Raw genomic sequence first — 25,483 nt, 5'->3', positions numbered from 1 at the left:
AAGAGAACAAGATCCAAGACAAAGCCCAATGGAAAACCAAGCCACATGCTACGTAAAGTAATAGTGTAGGAGGAACAGCAGGTAGCAGGGGAACACAGAGAAAAGGTTAGAGATGGAGAAGGAGAATTGGAATAGTATACCACAGATGAAGTGAGAAAACTGACTTGTTTATTTGACTTTAAAACATGGAGGTTGAGGAAGAAGAGTTCAAAAAGGAGGTGGTCAGCAGTATCGGGTCTTACAGAGCTCGCTGAGAATGAGACATGAGAAAAGTCCAGTTGTTCTGTATAAACATGGAAGTCATTGGTGATTTGAGATTACAGTTGTGGTAGAACAGATTCAGAACAGAATCCAGAGGCAGTAGGAGAGAATGTGAAGGAAATAAAGTGGTGGGTTTGGTAAACTTGGCATTTAAGGGAAGGTGGATGGCCTGGATATGGTTAAAGAGAGCTAAGGGCGCGCCGTGTGTGTGTGTGTGTGTGTGTGTGTGTGTGTGTGCGCGCGCGCGCGCGCGCATGTGTATGTGCACGTGTGTGTGCGTGCCTTTGTTTAAGGATAAGGATAAAGGTAAAATATACGGCAAATGCAGACTGTTGTGGTTAATTTATATATATTGAATGTAAGAAGGAGCATATGTTTTATTCTTGACAGCTGTTTTAAAAGAAAATAAGCAAGTCATTGTTCATTCCTCATCTTAATGCTTTTGTGTTTAAAGCAGAGCATGGAGAAAGTTGAAGAACAATTCTTGTTTGTTTATTTGCAGTGGGACTACAAAAAAAAGAGTATGGAATTAAAACCAGATTTTTAAAAAATAAAATCATATTTCAAGTATTCCTTGAGGCATCAAGTCTTCTAAATCTTAAATAAAGAGGCATTTTTAAAATAATGGCCAAGAGTTTTAAAAATATAAAGCTTGATAGAACTCTTTCTAATTTAATTTATACATAGATGGTCTAGGATTTTTTTCCTCATATAAAGCCAGAAAACTAGCAGTGTAGGCTGTTAAATCATTTTATGTCTAAACAAAGTTTGGTGTAAGTTTTTTGATGATGTCACAATCTTAATTATGGAGGAAGCAATTATTATGGTTAGGAAAAGTTGATGATTTACGATCTGACTCAGGATTAAGGTCTGAAACACTCGTGTCATTTCCTCCCCTCCCCCATATGTGGTGATTTGTTCATTTTGGACTCTGATTTGTTTAACTTTAACACCATCAGCAAATTTGAACACTGACACTTAGTTGGTTTTTGCTGAAAAATCCTAAGGCTAGCAGTAGCGTGATATTTATTTTAAGGCATTGATGCTAATCTATGAAGAGCCTATTAGGAGTAGGCTTTGAGGAGTTTTCCAACTCCTAGTATGGGAATCACATTGGAAGTCAACAGGATGGATGATTAGTTGAGACCAGGAGTGTAGAATATGTCTGACTAAATGATGATGTGATTGTTTGCTTCATGTGTATTTCCTCTGTCTGGCCCTAAGCACCCTGAGGGCAAGAACTGTCTCTGTCTTAGTCATCACTCTATCCCTGGTCTCCACCAGAGCACCAGGCGTATTGCAGATACTGATTGAACACACCAACAGACTGGATACCATCCACCTGATAGAGAATTTGTGATAGACCAGCTTCTTGACCGTTTTTATCAGGGCCATCTGCGTCTCATGGTGAATCTGAAAGCCAGTCTTTGAAAAGTAATGAATTCAAATGCCAAGGCTAGTTACCATTATGCATGAGGGAAGCTATCCACTCAGGAAGATCCTCTTGTATTTCAGAGTTGATGTCGGTAGTACACGCATAGAGATTATTTTTCAGTTAGGACGCTAACCAGACCGTGGTGTCATTTTAAGCTCCAAAATTCATAAGCCACGGACTGAATAAGCTCCATATTGACGGAGGCTCATCTATACGATACGCCCATGGTGTCCTAGAAGGATGGGACAATGTTAGCATTTTAGTCCCTGGGAGTGTTTATTTTGAATATGGAAGGTATTCAAGAAAAGCTCGTCAACTTAAATTGTTAAATCTTCCATAAACCGTGTCGGGAATAATTTTAGAGTCCTCTACGTTTGATCATAATACGCCTAGAAATAAATTTTGAAGATAAAACTAAAATATATCCTACCGAATAAACAGGCCTCTGTTATCCAGTTTAAGTTCTATAGCTATCTCTCTTCTGATTCCATTTGTTACTGAATAGGAATTCAACAGCTTATTCTATTAAGAAGGGGTCTGCCTTGGAGGGGTGTCAGATATTTACTTTGAAGTCTCTTAAAGACACTGGTTGCCTTCTCCCTGTAAAATGTGCTTTGAATTAGTGGCTTTTCAATATCCATTCTGGTGGAGGTACAAGCGGTGTGAGCTAACGAGAATGATAGATAGTCAAAAAACAATTTTTCCTTGACTTTGAAATGAAGAAAATCCAAGTCGGAGCTATGCAGGCACACATTTATTTGATCAGATGTGTACTCACTCATTTTCTGTGTTTGACCCTGACCTTTCAGTCTTCCATTTTGCCATCAGGCCGTAAGACCCACCTGAGATATAAGAAACTGGAGATCCTTAGTTTGATGTAGGCCAGTGTTCCTCCAGCTTTCTGGTTTCATAACTCCTTTATGTTTTCCAAAATGCAAAGAAACGTGAGTGAGAAGAGTGGCATGGTTTTCCATTGTTACGGATCCCTTTAGTCGATGGCTTACTAGAACCCAGCTGGATTCATGTATCTGCTTCCACATTAATCATTTCTTTTTGGTTGAAATCTGTAAAGAAAACCTAGCCTCACATAGATAATGTAGTTGGATAAGGAGGGAATCTTTTTAAACCCTTTCGGATAATTGTGCATATTCTTCTTTGATACGACACCATTCAACGAGAGATTGTTTCTTAAAGGTTAGTTGCGGTGTAGAAGCCAAATCTGTGAGCTTTTAATTCGAGTACTCAGGTACATTAAAATCCCTTCATTTATTTGCATTTTGGATCTTTCACCCATGCATGATTTTGTAACATCACACATTGGTCATTTGGAGAAACTTGGCTCACTGAGTTATACGGATCTTCCAAACGTTCACACGTTTTATTACACATTATTTTAAAAATCACATTCTTTACAATCTACATTCTTTACAAATCTACAAATCTTACCAGGAAAGTCTTTAAGTATCAGGAAGCTGTTAAGGTTATGGTAGCAGATGCAAGTTTTCCAAAATCCTAGTTTTCGCTCAAAGGCTCAAATTTTACCATTGTCAGAAATACTATCAGTTGTTTTCCTTCAAGTGTCAGGTTCCTTTAATTTATTTTCAAGTAAATGTCTATCAGATATCCAGGTCTAAATAACTACAGTTTGTCTATATGATATTCTTTTAAGTAAACCTGGTGTTCCATTAAGGCAGTGGCTTATACAGCTCACAAGTCAATACAGAAGTGATTTTCCTCTAGACGATCATAATACTTTGTGAGGCACCAGAAGTGCTCTATGTGTATTTCCTGTTTTGTTACACAGAATACCAAGAATCTAATCAGAGGTCAAGATTTAATTAATAATTTTTATTTTTTATCAAGGATATCCTTCAGTTGAACTGACTCTGTGTGTGTGTGTGTGTGTGTGTGTGTGTGTGTGTGTGTGTGCGCGCGCGCGCGTGCCCGAACATGGGGTGAGAACTAATACAGTGGATTCTAACACAGTTGGGTCCCACTGCGTTGGTCAGGCACCCGCAGTGCCTTTGCACCATCAGGGTGGATGATGAGATTCAAGAAAGTTACTCATCACTAAGTATTTTAGTCCTGTTTGTGTTTGTTGCCAAGCATTCACTTGAAAGATCCTTGTTGCTGACTGTTTGGAGCTGCAATTGATCGGATATAAACAAAACGTTAAGTCTGTAGATTCTTTTATGGGTAAAACAAGAGCACAATTCTGTGGTGGAAATATTAACTTAGTCTTCATATTTGCAGCTAAATCTGTAATTTGACGAGTTACTATAAGATAAGAAAGTAGCAAGGCGGTGATTTCTTTTCCTGATCTTTCATCCAGCAGGCACTGAGCAGGGTCAGCTATCCAAGATTTTATTAGTTTCTCAGCCATCGTGTGTGCTTCCGTAGCCAGTGCGTCATAGCGTAACATGCAAGATGTTTCAGTGGTCTTTTCATTTCTAGAAGGAAAAGCTGTAACAGATTTTAATTTTTAAAGAATTCATCACATCTTTGTTTAAAATATTCAAGTCCTTTTTCTAAGTGATTGGTCTCAGAATGACACCGTTACTTAGCTGACACCATAATATTTGAAATGTTTTCTTGCATCAGAGACAGTAAGATAAATTATTAACACCCATAGTACAAGAGAAAGATAGCTTTCAACATACGGTCATTTCTTACTAACAGTTTCGACCAGTTTCTTGGAGTGGATTCTGCCTTTCCGTGAGTCACAGAATTCTCTAATGTATCAGTTTTACCTTTTTCAGCATCTTAGATACAGACAGTACAGTTGTGGGGTAAGGAAGCAAGTCTTCTAATGTCCCATTTTTAAGCCAATTATTCAACCTTAAATAGGAGAAAAACATGTTGCAGATATTAGAAAATATTAAATTTAAGAATAAGAGTTTCTTGGGGCGCCTGGGTGGCGCAGTCGGTTAAGCGTCCGACTTCAGCCAGGTCACGATCTCGCAGTCCGTGAGTTCGAGCCCCGCGTCAGGCTCTGGGCTGACGGCTCGGAGCCTGGAGCCTGTTTCCGATTCTGTGTCTCCCTCTCTCTCTGCCCCTCCCCCGTTCATGCTCTGTCTCTCTCTGTCCCAAAAATAAATAAACGTTGAAAAAAAAATTAAAAAAAAAAAGAATAAGAGTTTCTTGTAAAATTTAGAAGTTTTCAAAAAAATGTAAATATTATTACAAAACAACAAAATAGACTTTCTTGCTTGTATCTAGATGGTAAGTCGCATCCATGTAACTAAACTCCAGATTAGTATGTTTTCAGGACTTTCTCCTTTAGTCTGCTACTAGATCATAAGGCTTATATATTTATCTTAAGATTCATTTTTTCATGTACCCAGGGGACTTTTTTTTTTTTTTCCCCAGAAACAATTTAATGAGTTTGATGATGAAATGCTGGGGGCAAGTGTTCCAGTGATAAATCCGCCTCTGTGCTCCTGCAGTTTGTATTCTACTTGATGGGACTGACCAGAAGACCGAAAAAGTAGACAGAAAAATTTGTAAAATAATTGACAAATACAATACAAACACAGTAAGATTTATGAAGAAAACAAACAGTGGGATCAGAGATTAACAGGGAGGTCTCCTGAAGATTGGATCAAGGATGCTCTCTTAAGAGGTGACATTTAACGGACAGTGAGGCTGGGATTCCAGGCAGAGAAAAGAGCACCTGTACAAGGTGGGAGAGAGCCTGATTTGAGGTACTGAAAGAAAACCAGTGTGGCAGAAGACTTAGCGAATGGGGTGGAGGTAGGCTGAGTAATGAAAGTGAGGCTGGAGGGATTGGAAGGAGCCAGATCGTGCAAGAGCTCGGTTGCAAGCAAGAGCTCGGTTTTATCCTGAGGGCCAACGAAGGGATGTAAGTAACTGAATGACATGAATGATAGAGTTTGCAGGGTGACTTCAGTTGTCGTCTGGACAGTGGGTTAGAGGGAGACATGTTAGAAGCACAGAGACCAATCAGAAGGCTTTCTCAGCTGTCCAGTCGGTATGATGATGGCAGTGTTGGGATGAATGGGTTCTAAATCCATTCTGTAGATAGATTCAGTGGGAATCGGAGACGTACTGGATATGTTCATATTTCTAGCTTGAGTGACCAAGTAGATAGTGGTACCATTTACTGAGATGAAAAACGTTTGGGGTAGAGCAGGATAATATGTTTGGTGTGAATTTTAAGAGTACTTTTTGGACACATGTAAGTTTGAAAAGTCTGTGAGACATTTCAAGGGGACATGTTAGATTGGCTCTGTGAATTTGATACTTGGGGAGAGGAGAACTCTGAGCTGAGAAGTTGAATTTAGGAATTGACTGTTTAGAGGTATTTATTTTATATATGTGTATATATATATATATATATATATATATATATTTTAACATTTATTTATTTGAGAGACAGAGCATGAACGGGGGAGGGGCAGAGAGAGAGGGAGACACAGAATCGGAAGCAGGCTCCAGGCTCTGAGCCATCAGCCCAGAGCCCGACGCAGGGCTCGAACTCACGGACCGCGAGATCGTGACCTGAGCCGAAGTCGGACGCTCAACCGACTGAGCCACCCAGGCGCCCCAAGCTCTTACTACATTTAAAGCATTCTGTTTCCTTTTATTTTATCCTGTGCTTTTCTGTCAAGTTTTATATATATATATATTTTTTTCAACGTTTATTTATGTTTTGGGACAGAGAGAGACAGAGCATGAACGGGGGAGGGGCAGAGAGAGAGGGAGACACAGAATCGGAAACAGGCACCAGGCTCTGAGCCATTAGCCCAGAGCCTGACGCGGGGCTCGAACTCACGGACCGCAGGATCGTGACCTGGCTGGAGTCGGACGCTCAACCGACTGAGCCACCCAGGCGCCCCTGTTTAGAGGTATTTAAATCCATGACGGTGCTGTCCTCATCTAGGAAGAGAATGTAGAGGGAGAAGGAGGTCCAGACGGCCTGAGTGAGAGATCCCGTTAGAGAAGATTAAGCTAACAAACCAGACTGAAGTGGAACAGCCAGCAGAGGAGAAGGAAAGCCGGGAGAGCAGATGTTTTCCAGGGGGCAGTAGTGGTTGACTTGAATGTTGCTGAGGGGTCAGGTAAGATGGAGGTGAAGAGCCACCGGGTGTGGCAACGTGAAAGTCATTGGCTTGGCCTTGACAAGAGCCCTGTAGTGACGACACGGAAATGAAGGTGATATTAACAGTGGATCAGGCAGTAAGGAAACGAGGGCACCATGACTAGTTTAATAGTATTGGCTATAAAAGGGAACAGAGAACAGGAATTTTTTTATCTCAAAATAACAACTTAAATTTTTTTGTTTTTTCACTTTAGAGAGCAGGAGTGGGGGAGAGAGACAGAGAGAGAATCTTAAGCAGGCTCCGCACTCAGCAGAGCCCGACATGGGGCTCACTTCTACGACCCTGGGATCGTCACCTGAGCCAAAATCAAGAGTTGGATGCTCAACCGACTGAACCTCTGGGGCTCCCCAACAATGCAAACTTGTAGAGAATGAACTAGTCGGTAGGAAGAGAGCGGTATTATGGGAGAGGTAATGAGGTCATTGACAAGGAATGAAAGGTCGAATTCCTATTAGACCTGGTAGAAAGATTGCCCTTTGCCAGAAGGTAGGATCTTCATCCTCTTGCAGTAGGGGCCGGACAGGTTCATAGGTAGGAGGTTTGGTTCCAGGAAGGTAAGAGAGGACACCTCTGAGGGTTTCTGTTTCCCCCTGAAGTATGTTGTGATTGTCTTGTGCGTGCCAGGGAAATGGCAGGATTGTCAGGCCGTGGTGGGGTGCCAATTTGTAGCATAAGTGATATTTTTGCAAGAAGGTGCCAAGTATGAGGTTACAGTTGATTAATAAGACACAGGCCTTGTACTCAAGGACTTTCTAATCTAAAGAATTGAAAGACCAGGAGCGCCTGGGTGGCTCAGTTGGTTAAGCGTCTGACTCTTGTGTTGGCTCTGGTCACGATCTCACAGTTCGTGAGTTTCAGGCCTGCATTGGGCTCTGTGCAGACGGTGTGGAGCCCGCTTGGGATTCTCCCTGTCTCCCTGTCTCTCTGCCCCTCCCCTGCTCACTCTCTGTCTCTCAAAAACAAATAAGTAAACATTAAAAAAAAAAGAGACCAGTAGTTAGAATACAGTCGGATACAAGGAAATCTTCCCGGAGCCTTACCACTAAGCTGAGACAGAACTGCTCTGAGATACTTTACCTAAAGTTATGACATCATAGCTCATGGTAACAAAAATATTCTTAGAAGCATGATAGTCACAACCGTATTGTTACATCTTTGTGTAATGGCTCGTTTTCTTTCTGCTGATATCATCAGGCATCTTTGAATTTCTGACTGTCATTAGCACTTTGAGGTTTTGTGACAAATCGCCATCCCTCCTTTCCTTCTTCTGCTTTTTTCCCCTCACACGTTTCTCTAGTTCCAGCTGTTGGACGCTAGAAAATTTCCAGGAATTTGTAGATGCAACGTTAGCAGTGTTCTTTTGTTTTTATTTGGCATGTTGTCTTTATCGTTCTCAAAACCAAGATAACCAAGATAAAACCAAGATAAAAATAAATTAAAAAATACATGTTCGTAAAAAATGATTTGACATGAAGGAATCACACATTATGTATTTTTTCCTTCCAGTGTAACTATTTTGAGATTCATCCACCTTGTTACTTTATTGGTAGTTCATTCCTCTGTTGCTTAGAATTCCATCGAAGGCAGAGAACACAATTGCTTACCCCCATTCACCCTCCATTTTCGGATCCTATAAACAAAGCTCCTCCGAATGTTTATGTACAAATCTTTGTAGGGGTAGATGCTCTCATTTCTCTTGTGTAAATACCTAGAAATAGACTGGTTGGGTTAGATGGTAGATGTGTACTTGGCTTTTTAAGAAACGGCCAAACTGTTTTCCAGAGCGGTTGTACCACTTTGTGTTCTCAGAAGTAACGAGCGTGCAGTACCTATACGTCCTCACCAGCGCTGGGTGTGGCCAGTCTCTTTCCCTGTAGCCTTTCTGGTAGGTGTGTAGTCATAGGGCGTGGTTTTCACTGGCATTTCCCTGATGACTAATAATTTCAACCTTCTTTTCACATACGTATTTGGCATCCACAGACTCTTGGTGGAGTGTCTTCGTGTCTTTTGCCCATTTTCAATCGAGTTGTTTGTTCTCTTGTAATTGGCTTGAAAGTTCTTTGTATATTCTTAGATAGAAGTTCTTTATCTTGGGGCGCCTGGGTGGCGCAGTCGGTTAAGCGTACGACTTCAGCCAGGTCACGATCTCGCAGTCCGTGAGTCCCAGCCCCGCGCAGGCTCTGGGCTGATGGCTCAGAGCCTGGAGCCTGTTTCCGATTCTGTGTCTCCCTCTCTCTCTGCCCCTCCCCCGTTCATGCTCTGTCTCTCTCTGTCCCAAAAATAAATAAAAAACGTTGAAAAAAAAAAAAGTTCTTTATCAGATATGTGAGTTGGATACATCTTCTCCCAATCTCTTGCTTGATTTCTCAATTTCTTAAATTCTTTTTTTTTTTTTTTTTTAACATTTATTTTTGAGAGACTGAGACAAGAGCGTGTGTGGGGTAGGGCAGAGAGAGAGGGAGACACAGAATCCGAAGCAGGCTCCAGGCTCTGAGCCGTCAGCACAGAGCCCGATGCGGGGCTCCCGCTCACAAACCGTGACATCATGACCTGAGCCGAAGTTGGATGCTCAACCGACGGAGTCACCCGGGTGCCCCTTGACTTCTCAGTTTCTTGTCGGTGTTTTTCAAAGAGTGGACATTCTTAATTTTGATGAAGTCCAATTTATCAGCTTTTTCTTTTATGGATATTTTTGTTGTTGTGAGAAATCTTTACACAACCCGAAGTCACAAAGATTTTCTCATGTTTTCTTCTAAAAGTTTTACAGTTTTAGGTTTTCACGTAGGTCTGTGATCCATATTGAGTTAATTTTTGTAAATGGTGCGGGGATGAATCAGAGTTCATTTTTTATACATGGCATCCAGTGTCGTGTGATAGTCAGTGCTAGGTTTTCATCCAGTAGCTTTTAAAAGGAGAACTAAACCAAAGCCAGGCTTAAAAGGTTCTATACCAGGCTTCAGTTTTCTTTGTGTTAGCCTTAAGTCTTGTTAGGTTGTACACTTTGCTGGAACTTCTTAAAACAGTATCCTGTGATTGAACTTCCTCACCCTCAAATTTCCAGTCTTTATACTTAACCAATGAAATGTTATTTATACTCTTTGGAAACATAACATATACTGTAGATAATTATAGCAAAAGTGTAATGGGTAGCGGAAGATATTGCCAAACCAAGATTCTGGAGACCAGATGAAATAAACACATAACATGTGCACATATATATCACAGCAGTAGGAAATACACAGAAAGTAAGTGAAAGAGGAACTAAAATCAAAGTTCTTAGAAGAACTGTTACTTTTTGTTTAATCTGCTAGTAGTTTTTTCCCTTCATTTAAAGAGAGCTGCAGAATTAGGCCCTAGAATTAATCTTTAAAAAAAAAAGTATATATATTACGTACGTTCGAATATGTGTAGACACACATTTTAGACATGGGCTTAAATAGAAAAATAGCACAGGGTATACAGGTAGTTCATTCATCCTGTAACATTGTGCAGCCTTATTCAGAAATAAGAAAAAAAAGTCTTTTTACTAAGTCATGAGTCATTACTTTTTTTTTTTTTTTTTTAATGAGTCACTACTTTTTAGTTTAATGGAGAAAATAACTTTTGGGGGAGTCATTACTTTTTAGTTTAGTTGGGAAAACTTTTGGAGGACTGATAGAGCATTTGTTTTGTAGGCAGTCATGAGGCCTGGGCTTTGGGGTCCGATGAATTTGGATTTCAACCAGCACTGTTTTACTGCAGGCAGACTCAAAGACTATCAGGAAAGACTTTTCAGAGCCTCAGGGTCCTTATCTCTAGTAATTATTAATAAATGTCATTGTACAAAGTTATGGTTCTTTCTCATTTTTAGATGAAACCTATTACCTTACATTATTATATATAATAGAAGTCCATAATTTAGGGGTACCTGGCTGACTCTGTAGAGCATGTGATTCTTGATCTTAGGGTTGTAAGTTCGAGCCCCATGCTGGGTATAGAGATTACTTAAAAATAAAATATTTTTTTTTTAAAGAAATCTAAAAAAAAAAAAAAAAAAATCTGTAGGTTATTAAACATATTAAAAAATTACTGATGAAAGAACTTGAATTCAGATTTTAAAATAGCTCAAGTCTATTCTGATATAACAGCTTCACTGAAGTCTGAGGTTTGGGGGTCAGCTTTTTAAGTTATACAGTTTATCTTATTTTTTAGTAAAATATCTAGTTATTTATAATAGTGCACCATACAGAAAGAAACGGTCAATCTCATTTCTGTGCCTCGATGATCGCTAATTATTTGAAAGCTGTTCTCCTCCTAGGATTATTTCACCAAGTTTGTGTTCAGTTTAGATTAGGAAGAATATAGTGTTCTTAAGCAAAAAGTTAATAGAACTAAAAACAAGTCCACACTCCATTGTTTTTATTTGTATTTTTGAGATTTTACTGTAGTTCTGGGTAGTTGACCTGACTTTAAAATATAAAGCTAGGAAGGCATAATTTCCATCTATCAAAATGCAGTTCGTAATTTCATTTTGAAACAAACAGTTCTATTTATTTTAAGAAGGTGAATGGTAGTGATAAATACCAAATCCAAATTTCTAAAAACCCAGTCGTGCCTCTTTTGTTGCTCTTTAAGAGAAAAGATGAATATAAGATACCCTTAGAGCATAAAAGATTTCTTTCTTCAAATCTTTTAAGAATTGATTTTAGGCGTCTGAGTAGCTCAGTCAGTTAAGTATCTGACTCTTGATTTTGGCTTAGGTCATGATCTCAGTTTGTGAATTCGAGCCCTGTGTTGGACTGACAGAAGCTGCTTGGGATTCTCTCTCTTCCTCTCTCTCTGCCCCTTCCCTCCCACACATGCGTGTATGCGCACACTCCTCTCTCAAATAAATAAACTTAAAAAAAAATTGAGTTTATTATCCAGAAAACTTTTATTCATGCTAAGTGTGACTATTTGATTAATTGCTTTACTTTCATAATTAAAAAAAAAAACAAAACACTCTTCCAAATGCAGCTGTCCTTAAAGAATTATTAAGAGATTGAACCATTTTATCCTTATTCATCCAACAAAATGTTTATTGAGTAGCCATTATATTCCAGGCTGTTCTCATTCTAAAGAATCCAGTGATAAAACAAAGCCCTCACTTTTATGTTCTAGCGACAAATACTTATAAACAGATATACAAATATGTAAAACGAATGTCAGTTTGTGGGAAATGCCAAGAAGGAAAATCAGGGTCAGAGGACAGAGCATACTTTTAAATGAACATTGAAAAAGTACTTTTGTTTTCAGGTTGAAGCATATAAAATCTTCGGCATATGTTGTTAAATTAAAAATTTTGATTTTTGACCATCGCTGCTGGTGGAAATTAGAGAAATTAAAAACTCATTGTACATATTTGGTATAAAAAAAATGTAGCCTCACCTAGTGAATTTAGCATTTATAAATGGAAGTGTCTATGGAGGAATAAAATCTTGAGTTAACCACTACTATACTTTTCGCAGTAAAGTCTGCAGCTCATGAAATCTGTGATTCTGGAGTGGTTTCAGCTTGCACCAGCCCCTCGGGAGCCTGTTGACACAGCACCGAGTTACAGGTTATTATTCAGCTGTAGAAGTTTTACGCTTAGGCATTTTCTTACATCTTCCTCTCTCAGTCCGTTGAAATCTTGTACTCTTGCCAAATAAAACAAATCTCATACTAATAAGAAGCTATAAATAAACAGTAGGAGCATGAGTCAGAGCCAGCATCACCCTTATTCCTTGTGTGTACCTCTCTACTGCTCCCCAATATGTTCGTTTTGCACAAACACGTAGCACTGCGTAACTGCTCTTCTACAGAGCAGCTCCAGGTAGTTAAGCGAGGGTGATTGTGTAGAACTCAGCAATCCTGTGACTCCCAGATTTCTGGTCTGTTACCACAGTCAGAAGCAGAATGTCAAACTCGGCATCCTGTTGGTGGGAGACAGAAATCTGTGTCCTCCCTTTCCTGTCTAAATCCCTGAAGAGCCCAGCCCAGAAGACGGCAGTGAGGACTCCCAGGAGGGATGTTGCACAGTTGAGCAACTTTCCAGGGAGGAAAAAAAGAGAAAGATGAGCTGCTTGAGAGTCCCATGTCTTCCGCTAGTCAGGTCCCGTCTGATAAGTTTTATCCTATTTTGCTTCATTAATTCATTTATTCATTCAGTAAATGTTCATTGAACACTTGCTTTTAGCAGACACTGTGCTACCATAGACTGTATAAAAATGAATAAGCTAAAATCCTTGTCCTCCAAGAGGTTATCATAGTGGAGACAAGTGACTTGTAAATCTAAAATGACAACGCTGTGATAGGAACTGTGAAAGAGATACATGCAGAATACTCTGAGATTACAAACAGAACTACTGTTTCGGGAGCATTTAGTGTCCTAGCTGTTTGAGGTAAGTTGTTTCATTTAACCTTCTCGGCAGCTTTATGAGGTAGATACTACTACACTATGTAACTTGTGCCCAGAACACTAACCTCCCCGAGGAAGGAGGGGGTGGTACCTGGGTAGGTTTCTTCACCGAACACCCCTTGAGTTGATTCTAGAAGGGGGAACGAGTAGGGTAGAGCGGGAGGAGGAGGAGGCAGTGTGGCGTTCACACAGAGAGAGGTGAATACGTGAGTGCAGAGGACGTAGGAGAGAGCCTCTGTTGAAATGGAGAGTAGCTTCTGGAAAAGAAAAGATGGCAGGGTCCATTCGTGGAGGAACTTGTGGGCCATGCCTAACGAATCTGGTCCGTACCCTGTAGAAGATGGAAATGTGGCCAGACACGCATTTTAAGAAGGTAACTGCAGTTGTTTGTACCAGATGTTACAAGAGGGTTTGTACTTTTAAAGGAAGTAATTTCTTTAAAGAAGAAATTCTCCATTGTTAGGCATCGTTTTAAGCATATACAAACATTATGTTCTCAAAGCATCTTAAACTTCTAGATTTATAGCTATAAAGCCAAAGTAATTGTATAAATTAAATAGAAATAAAATTACAAAGAGAATAAAATTAACACCAACAACAGGAATTTACGTAAAAGATCATGTTGGTGGGAAGTAGTCACGCCTGACAAGTGAGCGTGATGCCAACTCTCACGGTGCAGGTTCCTTGCATTTTTATTTTTATTTTTTTTATTTTTTTTCAACGTTTTTTATTTATTTTTGGGACAGAGAGAGACAGAGCATGAACGGGGGAGGGGCAGAGAGAGAGGGAGACACAGAATCGGAAACAGGCTCCAGGCTCCGAGCCATCAGCCCAGAGCCTGACGCGGGGCTCGAACTCACGGACCGCGAGATCGTGACCTGGCTGAAGTCGGACGCTTAACCGACTGCACCACCCAGGCGCCCCCCTTGCATTTTTACTTAGACGTTTTCTCACTATAGAGTACTGTCTGAGAACCGAATTCTCCCTCCAGTTTTCTCTCTCTGACCCACTAAGGAAACCTTTGCTCCATCTGATTAACAGTTGTTTAGGAGAAGGGGAAACAAAGATAACCATACCTAATAGGCTTTTCTCTCTGATCAATTAAGGTAGTGGTACTGGTACTGGGGGCGCCTGGGGGGCTCAGCTGGTTAAGCATCCAAATCTTTTATTATTGAAAAAAATCGTTTTTATTTGAGAGGGAAAGAGAGCAGGGGAGAGGCAGAGACAGCAGGAGGGAGAGAATCCCAAGCAGGGTCCACACTGTCTGCACGGACCCCGATGTGGAGCTCGAACTCACGAACTGCAAGATCATGACCTGAGCCAAAACCAAGAGTAGGATGCTTAACCGACTGAGCCATCGGGTGCCCCTGGTTAAGCATCCAACTCTTGGTTTTGGCTCAGTCATGATCTCACAGTTTTTGAGATCGAGACCCAAGTTGGGCTCTGTGCTGACAGCATGGAGCCTACTTGGGATTCTCTCTCTCTCCTTCTCTCTCTCTGTCCTTCCCCTGCTTGTGCTTTCTGTCTCTCTCAAAAAATAAATAATCCAATAAACCTTTAAAAATGAAAATAAAATAATGGTACTTGGTGGCATTATAATCATAAAAAATAGAATTATTGGCCCCCCAAATTGCATGGCAGTTATAATATCACCCCAGAATATGCTTACATCGATTGTTTTATCATCACCGTGAATTCACACAAATAATTACAGGGAACTGATGGACCACAATATGTGAAATGCAGAACTAGAGGGTTCATTGTTCATCCAGAACAGGGGTTTTGAAAACAAGGGAGCCATCAGTGCCTTGGGTAGAGAGTCATTGGCCAAATCATTTAAAAAAGTCAGGCATCTGGGACCCAGAGGTTAATAGATTTTAGTTAGAATCCATGATCTTAGAGATCCTTGATAGTAGACATCAGTGTTTCCAAATTATACCAATTATGTCATTTGTAAGAGAAAATACAAATGTGATGAAGACATGGCAATTGCAGAAAGGGTTCTGCTGAGAAATGTACTTTTCAGCCAAGGTAGCTAGTAACATTTGCACTTCACTTATGCCCTCTGTGATACGGATTCTAAAAAACTCAAGCAAGTTTGTTTTTTTTTTTAATTGCTTACATCCAACTCTGTAATACAGTGAGTCATCACTGATAAATAACAAGACCGTGAACAAGAAAAGTATACCTTGATTTGTTTGTATAGAATTCACTTAGTTCTCCATTCCGGAGGGTGAAGGGAGATGTTGGAATGTCGATGCCTCTCCTTTAATAATAGCTAACATTTACTGAGCACGTGCCACGTTCAAGGCACTGTGCCGAACTCTTTATTAACTAGATCCTCAAAACAACTTTTGTGAGATAGCTATTATTGTCATGCTCATTTTACAGATGAAGAGAATGCAGTAGAGAGAGGTAAAATAACCGAGCAGGGTCACATGGCCGGTAAGTAGCAAAGCCGGGGTTGGAACGTGGCAGGGTGACTGCACAGCCTTAACCACAGTGCTGTTTTGCCACTCCTCTTTGCATAAAGGTGTGCACAGGTTAGACCTGGAGACAGATCCTGGAGATGTTGAATTGGCAGCTACGACCAACCAGAGGCCATGGCAGCAGGTGCTTCTACACTGTTTATTTCTGTGCCTTTGCTTGCTGCAGACTAGGAGGAAGAATGAGAAGGGGAAGGGAGGCATTTGTCAACCTAGAAAGTGACTCTGGCAGCGTTCTCACTGACTACGTTGGAAAACCAAGCATTTTATGCTCACTAGGGGGTACCGATAAGTTTTGAACGAAGTCCTTTGGTCTAGATAACTTAAGGTCCATTGCAATCTAGAGATGAAGAATTTCATCAACATAAGGGCCCATCAGAATCTTACGATTATCTAGGTTTAGCCCCATTGATTATATTTCTCCTAACTTCTATTGACAGAAAGCTGTGAGGAAGTAAGTATTTTGAAGGATTAAATTCCAATCTGTATTTCCAAGTTACATTTATTTATTTATTTAGAATTTTTTTTTTTTAATGTTTATTGTTGAGCGCAAGCGTGAGCGGTGGAGGAACAGAGAGAGAGAGGGAGATACAGAATCTGAAGCAGGCTCCAGGCTCCCAGCTGTCGGCACAGAGCCCAACACGGGGCTCGAACCCAAAAACGGCGAGATCACGACTTGAGCCGAAGTCAGCCGCTTGACCGACTGAGCCACCCAGGCGCCCCTCGAAGTTACATCTATATCCAAGAGTTGACACAATAGTTGCTTAGACTAATTCGCTAAATGGAACTCATACATAGGACCACAGAATCCTTTCTTTACAGGCTTAGTTTCAGAGCTGGAGGATATTTAAAGGATAAATCAATCCGTAAATCTGTAGGTATTACTAAAAGAAGAGTGGTGTGTCAGTCTTGGCATCCGTACATGCTGAACCCTGCTGGGCTGTGGAGAAAGGAGAAACTGACCTGAATAAGACAACACTACACAGCTGTTCATGGCTTTCTTCCACCTGTTAGCACTCGGTGTCCATTTCATGGGTGGAATCATGGCATGCAAGTGCATTAAATAATTTTTAAAAACAACTGCTGATTGCCAATGGTCAGTAGGGAAAGCAGCATTAGGAGCTGTCATTTTCCTACCAACTGTTGCTTTTATTAACAAGGACAAGAAACGTTGTGAATGAATACAATTCTTACACCACGCCGGAAAAAAGAGAAGCTGAGCCCCCTCCCCAAGGGTTTTATATCCTGTCATCAGACAAGTAAAGAAAATAATTTCATATAAATGGCTGCATTAGTCAGTGTCATAATACAAAAAGTCCTCCGTTATCTAAAAGAGCAACTAGAAATATTTTCTCTTTGAAAATAGAGTAACCAAACTGCCCTACGATCCAGCAGTTGTACTACTAGATATTTACCCAAAGGATACAGAAATACTGATTTGAAGGGACAGTGCAACCTGATGTCTGTACCAGTACTATCAGCAATAGCCAAACTTTGTAAAGAGCCCAGGTGTCCATCAACTGATGAATGGATAGAGAAGATGTGGTATATACAGTGGAATATTACTCAACCGTCAACAAGAGCGAAATACCGCCAGTTGGAATGATGTGGATGGAGCTAGAGTGTATTATTGCTAAGCAAAATAAGTCCACCAGAGAAAGACAAATACCATATGATTTCACTCATATGTGGAATCTGGGACACAAAACAGATGAACATATTTGAAGGGGCAAAAAAAGAGACAGGGAAGCAAACCGTAAGAGACTCTTAATGATAGAGAACTAACTGAAGGTTGATGGAGGGAGGTGGAAGTGGGATGGGCTAAGTGGGTAATGGGTACTAAGGAAGACGCTTGTTGTGATGAGCACTGGGTGTTTTACTTAAGTGATGAATCACTAAATTGTACTCCAGAAACCAGTATTACACTAAATGTTAACTAACTAGAATTTAAATAAAAATTTGGAATAAGAAAAAAAAGAGTAACCATTTGATAAACCATATATAGCACTGAGGATATTTTTCAATTAAAGAGAATTTCTATAGTAGCTCTCTTGTAATATGTTATAGCCAAACTTATGAAGAAAATCAAGATGTGGGAAAGCTGTGGTCATGTTTCAAGATTGGATTTTACTTTTCTGTGTGATCGCTCTATCTAAATTCCCATTAACTTGAATGTAAATTTGCATGTGTAAAAATATATGTATATCCAAGTTATCTCTTAGGAGAGGTTTAATGTAGGTATAAATAGAAATTCTTCCTTTAACCACAAAAAGAAAAAATTAGTATTGAATTCTGCCTTTTCTCATCTCTTCATATCCAAAACTATCACCATGTACTATTAATTGTACTTCCTAAAACTCTATATTCTTCTCTCCAGCCCCATTGCCATCACTTTGAGGCATGCTTTGGATTCTATCAGCAGTCTCTATTCTCCTCTTCAGATCTACCTCTACCACTGAAGTCCTCCATCTGTGTGTGTATGTGTGTGTGTGTTTGTGTTTTCCCTGCCCTTCACTGGCTTTTTATTAAATCCAAGTTCCTTAATCATGGCAAACAGGGCCCTGCCTCTAGGAGCTGGTCCTTGCTTATCCTCCTGCCTCGTTTCCTGCCACTTTCCCTCCTACCTGAAGATCCAGCTTACCAGTAGTTCCCCAATACCCACCCCATACACACCACAATATGTATACACCTTTATCCCCATACACACATCGTTGAAAATAGAATTCCCTCTACCACACTTTTGTCACATTCCAAGACCTGAAATGATCGAAACACAGAAATTTCATCCCCTAATTGGGGCTGAATACAGTTGACTTGGATACAAGTGAATGCTAGTTTGTTAGTCTAGTTATCTTACTGTGGTACATGTGTTCTTGGAGCTTTGAGGCACTCCCCAGGTCGTGCCTCAGAGCTAAGGAATTTCTTTCCAAACAGCCCCCTTCAGGAATTGCCTTGTCCTCAACTTTGGACAACTGTGAAGGGGCTTTCCCCTTCCCCATGGGGTCAGCTGAGGCTTAGAGATTTCATCAGCTTCTCCCTCTGCTGTAGCTCTTCCTTTCCAGGGGTCCTTTGGTTAAGAACAGCCCCTAATAAATTTCCTGGAAGCAATCTCTGTCCGCTTGCTGCGGAGACCAACCTGCAACATGTCTTGTTGATACTTTTTTGTTCTAGATCTTGTGAAGTCATGGTTTGCTAAAATCTTACTAATACAAGGTTATTTCATCAGATGGGTATTGAGCACCTGCTCCACACCAGGCATTGTGCCACATGCAGCGGAGACAAATTAAGCCTTGGCCTATGCCCTGAGGAAGTTTGCAGTTCAACTGAGGTGACAGTTACGTTCAGAACTTATAACATCTTTAGAATAATCCTTTTTTGATCTAAACTTTAATAATTTCAGTATAAAATCCAAGGTATGCACTATGGTGTTGCAAAGAACAAAAGGAAAGTATTTCAGGAAAGTGAAAGTAAAACAAGTAGAGCGATCGTGGATCTCCCTGAGCTCCTATGTATAAAGTACATCGACTCGTCTGCTTGGTCCTCACAGTGCTCAAGTTTACCGATGTTCTTTGGCACCGTCTTTCCTGCGCAGGCTTCCGGCCGAGAGGCCGGGGGTGGGGGTGGGGGTGGGGGACTGCTCCGGGAACTAGATCCGCAGTCCCCCCGACCCCCACTGCACACACACAGGTGTCAGGGCCGCCTGGCTGGGGCGTTGTCCGGAGGGCGCGGTCGGCACGTGGCTCCCTCCCCTCCCCACCCACCGCGGGCCTGGCTGCGCCGCCGCCGGGAGTCCGGACGTCACTTCCGGTGTGGCTGGGCATGGTCTGTTGGGAGTTGGCCGTGGCGGCGGCAGCCCAAGGCCGGCCGGCTGGCCGGCCGCGGGGGGAGCCCGGGTAGTGTCCGCCGCCCCAACGCTCGACGCCCCTGGACGTCATGGCTTCCCCGCTGAAGCTGGAGCAGGACGTGCGGGGGAAAGTGGATTCGTTTCGGGCCCGCATCGCGCGGGAGGCCGAGGATCTGGTGTCCACCTTCTTCCCTCAGAAGCTGTCGGAGCTGGATAGTCGGGTCCAGGAGCTGCGCCTGCAAGACCTGTCCAGAATCCGTTCGGTGCCGGCCCCGGAGCGCCCCGCCGCCCCCGACACCGCGGGGGACGGGCCCAACCGGGACCCGCCGCCTCCGCAGACCCAGCCCTCGGTCAGAGTGCCGGCACTGCCGGGCGGTGAGGGACAGCTGCTGCGGAGCAACCAGCATCTGGTGGAGCTGATCGAGCGGGTGAAACCCGAGATCGAGCTGCTGAGGGAGAAATGCAACACGGTGCGCATGTGGGTGCAGCTGCTCATCCCGAAGGTGGAGGACGGCAACAACTTCGGAGTGTCCATCCAGGAGGACACCGTGGACCAGCTGTGGACCGTGGAGAGCACGGCAGCCTCCTATCTGCGCCGCTTCTCCACCTACTACAACACCAGGGCCAAGCTGGTGTCCAAGATCGTGAAGTACCCCCAGGTGGAAGATTATCGCCGCACGGTAGCCGAGGTGGACGAAAACGAGTACCTGAGCGTGCGCCAGATCCTGCTGCACGTGCGGAACCAGTACGCCACCCTGCATGATGTGATCCTCAAAAACATCGAGAAGATCAAGACCCCTCGGAGCACCAACACTGACAACCTGTACTGAGGACCTGCCCCCACCCCTCTTTCCTTCAGGAGGTGGCCGAGCTGTTCGGGCAGCCGAAGGGGGTTAGAAATGACACTGTAGGTGATGGACCGACTGGAAACGTGTCCGACCGTTCAGTGACGGTTTCGTACAGCTTATCCTCCCACTGAATACTTCCGGTGTAGTTTTTATTTGCTTTTTCTTTCGCTGAGAGGATGGGGACAAGCCATCTGGTAGAAGGTGGTAGGGTTGGCCAAGGAAAAGGACTGCCATTTTTAAAAACAGCCTTTAAAAGCAGCTTCGTAGACGAATATGGGCCAGGGTTTCTCTTTTATGGCATTGCTGACATTGAACGGTTTGAGGGGTTACTCCAGGAAAAACCTTAATGTTTAAAAGAAAGCTAAATGAAGCTTTTCCTGAGGTTCTGCTATGTGTTACTTTGTTCAAACCTCAGAAACGCTCCTTTCGTCACCATCGTCTGTTTTTTTTTTTTGCAAGGAAAGGAGTTTACAGAGATGTGTCGAGGTCACCGTATGTCTCCAGTTTGGCAGATTGAAATAAAACTTGGTTTTAACATTTTGCGATGGACTCAGCGTGCTTATCAGAATGTAGTCTTCAGTGGCATAGGGTTTCCCTCCTCCTCGGTTGGACCCCCCACGCTCGAGATTTTCCAGCTCTGACGTGTAAGACAAATGAGCAGATAAAGAGTCTTAGATCTTTAGTGTTCTGAAGAAATGCACATCCACACCTCCCTTAGAGCGAAGAGGGATCTGTGCACACTGCTTCCTTGCACGACCTTCTACCGTCTCCACGTCTTCCAGTTTTCTTTCACACAGCTTAGGATTTCTTCTGTGTGTTCATTGCCTCAGAAGTTCCTGTTGGATCCTTTAAGCTTTGTATCGCATTTGCTTTTTTTTTTTCCCCTCCATTGAATTTCATCTTTGTTTCTCCTCTCACCTCTTGAGATATTTCTTAGGGCGTCTCATTCGAATTTCCATCTCAAAGGATGTGGATTGTTATTTAAATCCAAAGACTCTAAAAGGTAACTTTGGGTGTTTACCTCCTGCTTTTGGGGTCTAGTTGAGAGGAAACTGTTGTCTTTTTCCTGCGTGATCTATACTGTTGGTATTTTTCAAGCCCCGCATTTCCAGATTTCAGTTGCAGTACATTACACTTTTGAGTCACCTCATGCATTACAGAGAACTTCTTTCTTTTGATGCGAGGGATCCTCTCTCCCTAGTGGTTTTTGTTCCAAATTTCATGTTTTCTGATAGTAAAGGTACTTTAGTCAGCTTTTTAGTATTAATATTAATCTGAGGATCTTCATCGCTCAGAAATACCATTGGGAAAAAGCATGAGCAGAGTGCTTTTTGATGCCTTTTTATATACAGGAATGAGATCATCTCTGTGCCCGGTGGATAGCTTCCTCTCTTTTTCCCGTTCAGCTACTTGTACCCTGAATCCTCATAATGTTTTTGAAACTATATACATACGTAAGTTATGACCTTGGTATTTTAAAGTATTTTATAGTAGTACTTTCATGCGATAAATTATTTCTCAAATGAGCTTTTGGTGGGAAAATTATGAGCGATTAAACTTATTTTTTGTAAGAGGTGAAAATGTATTTCCCATTGAAATTTCTTTTCTACATAAGATCCTCTGAAACAAGGTGACCATATAAAAGAGTCTGGTGCCTATTTTGAAACATCTGTTAGGGGCGCCTGGGGTGGCTCAGTCAGTTAAGCGTCTGGCTTCGGCTCAGGTCATGATCTCACAGTTACAAGTTCGAGCCCCGGGTCAGGTTCTGTGCTGACAGCTCAGAGCCTGGAGCCTGCTTTGGATTCTGTGTCTTCCTCTCTCTCTGCCCCTCCCCTGCTTGCTCGCTCTCTCTCTCTCTCTCTCAGAAAATAAAAAAAATTAAACTTATTTGTAATTCTGTCTTTTCCCCTTTTTTAGTAATATCTTTGTGAGGATATAGTTCTTGCCACAAATGCAATTACCTTCTGAACTTGTTTATGGATAAGGGTGAAAACATGAATAATTTCATGTCTTCTTTTGATTGATCCTAATGTTCCCTCTCCCCCTTTCCCTGTTTAATGAACGAAATCACTTTTGAATGAGGCTTTTTCTTCAGGAGTTTCTCTTCAATGTGTTTTCGTTGCCAGGAGTGAAAACCAACATGAACCTTTACGGACAGACTTGACTCTACAGGCTGTTAGGAAAACATTTCCTCTTTATCAGGAAGAATTATTTAAGATGTAAAGCGGAGATGTTTTCTTTTGCATATTTTTAAAAATAGAAACGTTTCCGAGTTTGAACTATACCACATTATGGTGGGCAGATTTTTTGTTTTTTCTAACATGGTAGGGATACGCATTATGTTTTCCTGAGGTTGGCGTCAGTGTCTCTCTAGGAAGTGCCAAATGATTCTTGGCATTTCTTTTGCTTTTTCATTTTCCTTCTCTGTTTCACCTGAGTGAGTAAAGAGATGATATTTCTCCATGAGGAAAGTGAGTTAGTGACGTAGAATTCTGTTGCAATCACCTTTGGTTTTTAAAATTTTATTTATAGGGGTGCCTGGGTGGCTCAGTCTGTTAAGTGTCCAACTTCAGCTCAGGTCGTGATCTCATGGCTCATGATTGTGAGCCCTGCATCGGGCTCTGTGCTGACAGCTTGGAGCCTGGAGCCTGCTTTGGATTCTGTGTCTCCCTCTCTCTCTGCCCCTCTCCCACCTGCGTGCATGCGTGCGCGCACGTTTGTTCTCTCTCAAAAATAAATAAACATTAAAAAATTTTATTAAAAAAATTTTTATTTATAGTGGGGCGCCTGGGTGACTCAGTGGGTTAAATGTCCGACTCTTGATTGGCGCTCAGGACATGATCTCACGGTTCATGGGTTTGAGCCCCTTGTCAGGCTCTGTGCTGACAGCTCGGAACCTGCTTGGAGCCTCTCCCTCTCTGTGTGCTCCTCCCCCTGTTGCTCTCTTGCTCCTGTTCCCTCCCTCCCTCCCTCCCTCCCTCCCTCTCTCCCTCCCTCCCTCCCTCTCTCTGTCTCTCTCTGTCTCTCTCTCTCTCTCTCTCTCAAAATAAATAAACTTTAAAGAAAAATAAAATTTTATTTGTAGTTACATCTAGAAAATGTACCTCGTACTTGGGCCTACTCTTATTAAGATTGATATGAATATTTTTCTATTCTATATAAATCAGAAAGATTTGTAAACTGACTTAGTAGAAACTCTATTTTCAAAATAAACTAAAAAAAATGATACTGGGGTAAAATAAATTCATTGTTTTGTGGAACTTCTGAAAAGACCGAGTCTTTCAAATCTGACTTGAAACAGCAACAACAACAAAAGATCTGGCCTAATAGAAAAACCTCTGTCTGCATTTGACATTCCCCCTTGTGAGTTCTTTATTTCCCTTGTAAGGTATTCTATCTGAATCACAAAAGTGCCAGGAACAGTTTGGCAGGCATTTAATTGCACACAGGCATGTAATGGACAATGTAAGAGACATCCAAACTTAGTTTTCAAGCATGGTTCATCTTCTCAGGTTTAAATTATCTGTTCCAGAGGCACTTGGGTGGCTCAGTCGGTTAAGCATCCAACTTCGGCTCAGGTCATAATCTCCTGGTTCGTGAGCTGGAGCCCCACGTCTGGCTCTGTGCTGACAGCTCGGAGCCTGGAGCCTGCTTCAAATTCTGTGTCTCCCTCTCTCTCTGCCCCTCCCCTGCTTGTACTCTCACTCCCTCTCTCTCAAAAATAAATAAACGTTAAAAGTTTTAAAAGTATGTGTTCCGTGCACAACATAGCCGTCATATTTTGCTTGTTCCTTTTACTCCTAACCTTTGCCAAACCCTGTGCCAGATTGAAACAAATTGTCTCTCATACCCAGGCATGCCTTTTACTAAGAAAAGACGCATGTCCTCCATAGTTAAGGATTTTTGGTATTTGCATTATTTCCCTGTTCTAACACTATACCCAACCAAACTGGAGCTGGAACGCTTTTATAAAGTGCCTTCTGCAAAAATCAAGCCTTTTGTGATTTTCCCCTTTCTTGCAAATGGTTGCAAAAGCTCTTACAAGAATAGACCTATTTTAGGAACTGGTGTGAATACAACTGGTGGTTTCTGATACATGTTATTTGCCCATTATTGGCACTTACAGCCCCAGTTTTGTTCCTTTTAAAAGACTGCTGAATTGAGATAGCATGTTTTGATGTTTTATTCTTTTTTTTTTTTAATTTTTTTAACATTTATTTTGTTTTTGAGACAGAGAGAGACAGAGCATGAATGGGGGAGGGTCAGAGAGAGGGAGACACAGAATCGGAAACAGGCTCTAGGCTCCGAGCTGTCAGCACAGAGCCTGATGCGGGACTTGAACTCATGGAGTGTGAGATCATGACCTGAGCCGAAGTCGGACGCTCAACCGACTGAGCCACCCAGGCGCCCCTTGATGTTTTATTCTTAAAAAATGGTTTTAAAAACTTATTTTGGGATTAAATAAGTGTAGTTTTAAGTTCTTTTTATAATTGGTGACAGCTGCTGACTCAGATTTGATTTGAAACTCGGGTATTGGTAGATCTGGGTTTTAGAACGGAGGGAAGATTCTTAAATGATGTAGAAGAGGCTTAATTTTTAAGGTCTGAAACTTTGGAGCTTAGAGGGTTTTTTTAAATTACTGAATTGTTTATAAATTCCTTGGTTGTTAGAGGCAACAGTTTTTATAGTCTTTATGAGGTTTTCATGTTTCTACAGAATTCTTACCAAGTGGTCTTAACCATTAATAGATAACTATGTGATCAGTTTTAAAGCTCAAAAGAACGATCTCAGTGCTCAGAAATTTGGAAAAATAAACAGGGAGGAATTACTCATAACCCTATAGTTCAAAGTTATTGAAATGTACTTGTGGGTTTCATTTATTTTAAAGAATACATACACGTTTTTAAATCACTGCAAATCATTATGCGTATTTCTGTAGAGGATTGGCGTTTCTATTTAGATTCAATCTAGCCAAAATCAGTTTCATTTGACTGATACCCCAGGTTCAGAAATAGCGGTAGATAAATCCCCTTTCATTTGCTTTCCCAAGGATTCTTGTGGCTCTGTC

At 41.6% G+C, this 25,483-nt stretch overlaps 2 protein-coding genes across 3 annotated transcripts in view; both read left to right on the top strand.

Moving 5' to 3' along the window:
• ATF6 (activating transcription factor 6) overlaps window positions 1-25,483 on the top strand; it is a 203,694-nt gene that overhangs the window by 96,518 nt on the left and 81,693 nt on the right. The window lies entirely within an intron of this gene.
• Window positions 17,636-20,957, top strand: LOC115505115 (proteasome activator complex subunit 3-like). Its single transcript, XM_032591729.1, has one exon. The coding sequence runs from the start codon at window positions 19,657-19,659 to the stop codon at window positions 20,395-20,397; it is 741 nt and encodes a 246-aa protein (XP_032447620.1). The 5' UTR covers window positions 17,636-19,656; the 3' UTR covers window positions 20,398-20,957.

The sequence above is a fragment of the Lynx canadensis genome, chromosome F1 (assembly GCF_007474595.2).
Source record: "Lynx canadensis isolate LIC74 chromosome F1, mLynCan4.pri.v2, whole genome shotgun sequence".
NCBI lineage: Eukaryota > Metazoa > Chordata > Mammalia > Carnivora > Felidae > Lynx > Lynx canadensis.
This window is presented reverse-complemented; position numbering and strand designations above follow the sequence as displayed.